We start from the raw sequence: 5,984 nt of genomic DNA, 5'->3' as shown, positions 1-5,984 counted from the left end.
GAGAGAGTCGGCATCCTGCAGGCTTGGCGCCTCGTGGCGCATTCTGTAATCAGCGACTCATTGGGTGAAGCGCACAGCTGAGGCACATTTCACTGATCACCTTCCTTCCCTGTTTAAACTCCTGGCAGACGCTCTTTCGTCGTCAGAGCATTGTATTGGTTTATTTTAACGTTACGTGATTTCAACTAGTGATGGCCGATGAGGCTTTGTTGACGCTTCGACACAGTATTCACACAAATGGTTCATTACTGGAGGCCTCAATGACACAGTGCTCGAGTAATGAACCATTTGTGGAGGATCTAGTGGTCAAGAAATTGAAGTGCAGTCAAGACGTGTCGCTTATTGGTTCATGGATTGTTTGGGATTTGATTCGCCAGGCACATTCCTGTTCGACTACACTACATGGTTGTATGGTTTCAAGCTGACACAATAAAATATAAAATAAACATGGACAAATGTTGAAGGCCATGTTTCTTATGTGGCACCTCTGAGTGTAACCCTATATACTCCTCCCTTATATTTTGTGTTATGAAAACATTTAAATGGTGCTACTACATTCATGAGATGTGCTCTACAGATTCAGACAAATGTCATTTTCATATGGCACTGGGGCAAATACAGATTAGAGTACGGACCCTGGAAAGGTGTGTTTTGGGGTTCATTGGTAAAGAGGTTCATGGGTATGTGGGTAAAGAGGGTGTGCTTGAAGAACAGGGCAGTGGGTGTGCTTGTGTAACTGTTTATGAGTTTTTATTGAGAAATAACAGTCTGTGGCTGCAAACTCTGCCGCACTGGTGCCCCTTCATTCATTCTGCAGAAAATGAGCACACCTGGCAACAGAGCAGGTGTGTGACTTCATTATCTTTTAAAAGGTGTTTTGTTTAATTGCATTTAGTTGGTAATTTTTGCTGAATGTTAAAGCAGGTTTGCGTTTCTTCCAGTTGTCACTGAGAAGCAACGAATGACTCGGTCAAGTCGGAGGTGAGTGCTCTGTACATACACACACACACACAGTGTATGCTGCAGATTCACTGTTGTCCTGCCTTTCATACACTCAGGGTTTGGTTGGTGTTTTAAGTGATGGAGGGGAGACTGATTCATTGTCTTGTCTTTTGAAATATGTGATCCACTCCCTGGTTTTAGGTCACGTACTAAATGTAAATCACCAGCTACTGTAGAGGGAGGTCCTACAAAGAGGTTCTCTCCCCCCAAAAAAAGTCAGAGTGTAAGATGTGAAATCTGCCGTGTAAAGCTTGCAAATGGCAAATATGAGGATAAACACACAGTATTTAAGGATTTCTTAAATATAAAGTAATGTGGAATGTCTTTTACCTTATGGGGTTTTTCTTTCTTTATAAATAGGCAATGAGACCCAATACGAGATTGTTTCTCCACACTGTGCAAAAGAATGAGATGCTAATGATGACTCCAAATTCCCTCGGCTGTACTGCTGTTATGAAGTCCTTGATTAAACACACCACTCTGATAAAGGTTGATCCTAAGGTAATTTAGAAATTCAACTTCTAGCAAAGCAGCAACATTGCAACTTTTCAATGCCACCACTATGGTGAAATTGAAAATATTCACCTCCATTTGTGTTCTATATTACATTTTTGATTTATCAAATTGTGGTATTCTCATTTTGGATATATTTTCTCCCCTTCTCAGTTGAGTGCTGGTATAGTGGTAAGTGTAATTCTGAAATTGGTGAGCATTTGGTGGGGTGTAATATTCCACTGTGCTGTGGATTAAATGTGGCCTCATTTAGCACATGTTGTATAAGCCCCTTTCCCACTTCCACATCTAAATGTAAATGTTCAGGTGTTTGCATCAGAGCTGAAACTAAGGCTCTGGCAGTTTGATGGCTGCAGATTTTAGCAAGATGTCTGTTAAATTTGGGCTCTAGTGAGAACAGAAGCGGTCATAGTCCTGAACAAATTAGTCAAGTTTAATGCAGTGTAGAAATGGACTGTAGGTTACCCTGTTTATTTACAAGAAATCAAAAACAAATCATAACTGAACCCTTGAGTCTTTCAGGGTCCATGTGTAAAAGGGGCTGCTGTACAACACTAAGTGCACTTGTTAGTTGATGACATCTGATCCTAGGGGTCACTAATGTTTCTCACTACAATCCTTTATAATCCAACAACCCTTCAAATCACCTGCATTAGCTTTGGTAACCTCACCATTGGCTTTGAAACATAATTTCCTCAGAAGTAGAAACTGAAGTAAAAATCCTTCTTTACCAGAGGCCATGTTACGATGACCTTGGATAGTGTAATTTAAGATTCTGCTGAAAGTCATGTCATTGTCCCTTCTCTGGGGGATATTTTGCACTGTGTTTACACCAAAAGCATTTCAGCTGCATTTTTCTGAGATGCACGCGTCACAGGACCTGAAGCATATTTCCACCAAAACAATAAATTCACTGGTTCCAACCAGCATTTCATTAAAATGGAACGCATCAAGTAAATGCAGTAGGAACATTATTAGTTGCATTAAGCCTACTGAACATCTCGTTCATTCAGTGTAATTGTTCGGTTTTTGTCCCCACCTATTACAGTATGTTAGCATGAACTGTTTTCTAAATGTAATCATTTTTATTTTTCTGCAGACAAAAGAATGCCACAAACTGGAAGCACTTGGAAAGAAGCAGGAGGAAGAAAATGGAGAAGAAACAGGAGGGACTTAAAAGGTTAATGCAGCATCCTCCACTCTGCATAGTTGAGTAGTTTATCTGTCTTTAAATAAATATTTAAATTTTGTGTTCTAGGAAGAGGGATGAGAGGTTGAGTGGCTGAGGCCAAAGTAAAACAACAGAGAGGAAGGAAAGAAGCAAAAAATGGCTCAGATTGATAAGAACAATGATGAGGTATGCAATAAATTAGGTGACTGTGAATCACTGTTCACCTCCAAACAGACTGAACGACTTTGTGTGATTTATTTTTTGATATTACTTTGTGCAGCGTCTGGCACAGGTAAAGGCCAAGAAGGTGGCCAGAAAACATCAGGAGCTGGAACAGAAGAAATTGGAAGAAGAGCTTAAAAGGAAGATTCAACAAGCAGTGAGATGATGCGCTTTGATAATTTGTGATTTGTTTCATCACATATACAACTCTCTGCCACTGAACAGTTGGGCTGGAGATTACACACTGTTTAGCATGTCCACATGTCAGTGTCCCCGGCTCAAAAACAAAATTTCATTGTACATGTTACAATGACTAACAAAGCTTCTAACAAATCAGTTCTTATATTTAGTGCACTAAGATTTTTATATTGCAGTAACCTAAGACACAGGACCATGTATTTATATAAACTTTTATTAGTTTGCATTTTTTATTTTGTATGACTATTTACAAGAAATCAAAAACAAATCATAACTGAACCCTTGAGTCTTTCAGGGTCCATGTGTAAAAGGGGCTGCTGTACAACACTAAGTGCACTTGTTAGTTGATGACATCTGATCCTAGGGGTCACTAATGTTTCTCACTACAATCCTTTATAATCCAACAACCCTTCAAATCACCTGCATTAGCTTTGGTAACCTCACCATTGGCTTTGAAACATAATTTCCTCAGAAGTAGAAACTGAAGTAAAAATCCTTCTTTACCAGAGGCCATGTTACGATGACCTTGGATAGTGTAATTTAAGATTCTGCTGAAAGTCATGTCATTGTCCCTTCTCTGGGGGATATTTTGCACTGTGTTTACACCAAAAGCATTTCAGCTGCATTTTTCTGAGATGCACGCGTCACAGGACCTGAAGCATATTTCCACCAAAACAATAAATTCACTGGTTCCAACCAGCATTTCATTAAAATGGAACGCATCAAGTAAATGCAGTAGGAACATTATTAGTTGCATTAAGCCTACTGAACATCTCGTTCATTCAGTGTAATTGTTCGGTTTTTGTCCCCACCTATTACAGTATGTTAGCATGAACTGTTTTCTAAATGTAATCATTTTTATTTTTCTGCAGACAAAAGAATGCCACAAACTGGAAGCACTTGGAAAGAAGCAGGAGGAAGAAAATGGAGAAGAAACAGGAGGGACTTAAAAGGTTAATGCAGCATCCTCCACTCTGCATAGTTGAGTAGTTTATCTGTCTTTAAATAAATATTTAAATTTTGTGTTCTAGGAAGAGGGATGAGAGGTTGAGTGGCTGAGGCCAAAGTAAAACAACAGAGAGGAAGGAAAGAAGCAAAAAATGGCTCAGATTGATAAGAACAATGATGAGGTATGCAATAAATTAGGTGACTGTGAATCACTGTTCACCTCCAAACAGACTGAACGACTTTGTGTGATTTATTTTTTGATATTACTTTGTGCAGCGTCTGGCACAGGTAAAGGCCAAGAAGGTGGCCAGAAAACATCAGGAGCTGGAACAGAAGAAATTGGAAGAAGAGCTTAAAAGGAAGATTCAACAAGCAGTGAGATGATGCGCTTTGATAATTTGTGATTTGTTTCATCACATATACAACTCTCTGCCACTGAACAGTTGGGCTGGAGATTACACACTGTTTAGCATGTCCACATGTCAGTGTCCCCGGCTCAAAAACAAAATTTCATTGTACATGTTACAATGACTAACAAAGCTTCTAACAAATCAGTTCTTATATTTAGTGCACTAAGATTTTTATATTGCAGTAACCTAAGACACAGGACCATGTATTTATATAAACTTTTATTAGTTTGCATTTTTTATTTTGTATGACATAACAGTGATCAATAAATCAGTTATACCCCCAGTGTAAATCCTATTAAAGATGTAAGCTAATTAAGTGTACCCCTTTTTTCCTTCCTCTCCTCCCTGCTGTGTAATGAAGGCTGCTGCTGGTTTGAATGTGACTTTTGAGATTGAGGTAAGAATCTAACCATCATTCAAACTACCTGTTTATCCAGGACTTAGGTTAAAATGGGTAAACACATTGAAGTTAGAAAATAAAATGTTCCCCACCTGTGTATGTACAGCAAGAACAGGGTTAGGGTTTGGTTTTCATAAACTCGATACTTGAATAGTGACAGTGATACACAAGAATAATTTACCTGAATGTTTTCAGTTTATGGGTGTTTTCTCTGCTGGGTTGTTTGCTAAGAACACTTTTCTTAATCTTTTCAGCGCTCTGTACTGGGCACACCTGAAGGAGAAGCCAGTAATCCCAATGTAACTGTGGATATTGAGGTGAATTTAATGATGCATTTTTGGGACACTTTGATTTCCATAGTAAAACATGATGGAAATCCTTTGTCAAAATATAATCTCCTAATGTGTCTTGTCCTTTTTGCAGCGATCGCCACAGTCGTACTGCATCCCTTCAAAGGGCAGCGACAAAAATCTAGAGGACTATGGGATGGACCAAAACAGTGACGACTCTGATGAGACTGCCCCAAAGAAACCTATTCCGTCTTGAGCAGAAGGTAAGTGTGAATTACTACCGTTGTCAGTTATCTTCTGTATACTCAAACATGCATGTGGGACTGTATTTTCTGTGTGGGGGCTACCTGGGATACATGTGCACATGCAAATGTTTATAACAATCTGTGGAAATAATATACAGGTGCAGCTCAATAAATTAGAATATTGTGGAAAAGTCCATTTATTTCGGTAATTCAACTCAAATAGTGAAACTCGTGTATTATATATTCAGTACACACAGACTGAAGTAGTTTAAGCCGTTGGGTCTTTCAACTGTGATTTTGCTCACATTTAACAAAAACCCACCGAATCACTATCTCAGTAATTTAGAATACCTCATAAGACCTATAAGAAAACATTTTTAGTGAATTGCTGGCCTTCTGGAAAGTATGTTCATTTACTGTATATGTACTCAATACTTGGTAGGGGCTCCTTTTGCTTTAATTACTGCCTCAATTCGGCATGGCATTGAGGTGATCAGTCTGTGGCACTGCTGAGGTGGTATGGAAGCCCAGGTTTCTTTGACAGTGGCCTTCAGCTCATCTGCATTTTTGGGTCTCCTCATTTTT

At 39.0% G+C, this 5,984-nt stretch overlaps 1 protein-coding gene and 1 long non-coding RNA gene across 3 annotated transcripts in view; both read left to right on the top strand.

Moving 5' to 3' along the window:
- The first annotated feature begins 934 nt into the window (after window positions 1-934).
- On the top strand, window positions 935-3,053 carry LOC109956366 (uncharacterized). 2 transcript variants are annotated; one of them, XR_002274392.1, is made up of 6 exons: window positions 935-981; window positions 1,363-1,503; window positions 1,669-1,686; window positions 2,615-2,695; window positions 2,774-2,872; window positions 2,967-3,053. It is a non-coding gene; the product is annotated as an uncharacterized LOC109956366 (long non-coding RNA). The 2 variants fall into 2 exon arrangements; XR_002274391.1 differs by lacking the exon at window positions 1,669-1,686.
- A 928-nt stretch (window positions 3,054-3,981) lies between these two features.
- The window catches only part of LOC109956476 (inner centromere protein-like), a 3,515-nt gene continuing 1,512 nt past the window's right edge, over window positions 3,982-5,984 (top strand). Inside the window, exons 1-6 of the mRNA XM_020593619.1 lie at window positions 3,982-4,059; window positions 4,138-4,236; window positions 4,331-4,429; window positions 4,826-4,861; window positions 5,119-5,181; window positions 5,288-5,417. Of these exons, the coding sequence (XP_020449275.1) occupies window positions 4,207-4,236; window positions 4,331-4,429; window positions 4,826-4,861; window positions 5,119-5,181; window positions 5,288-5,410 (351 nt within the window). The 5' untranslated portion in view covers window positions 3,982-4,059; window positions 4,138-4,206 and the 3' untranslated portion in view covers window positions 5,411-5,417. The remainder of the gene's footprint in view (window positions 4,060-4,137; window positions 4,237-4,330; window positions 4,430-4,825; window positions 4,862-5,118; window positions 5,182-5,287; window positions 5,418-5,984) is intronic.

Source organism: Monopterus albus, unplaced genomic scaffold (genome assembly GCF_001952655.1).
Source record: "Monopterus albus unplaced genomic scaffold, M_albus_1.0 scaffold19.1, whole genome shotgun sequence".
Taxonomy (NCBI): domain Eukaryota; kingdom Metazoa; phylum Chordata; class Actinopteri; order Synbranchiformes; family Synbranchidae; genus Monopterus; species Monopterus albus.
The sequence above is the reverse complement of the archived record's forward strand: the minus strand, read 5'-3'. Positions and strand labels throughout refer to the sequence as shown.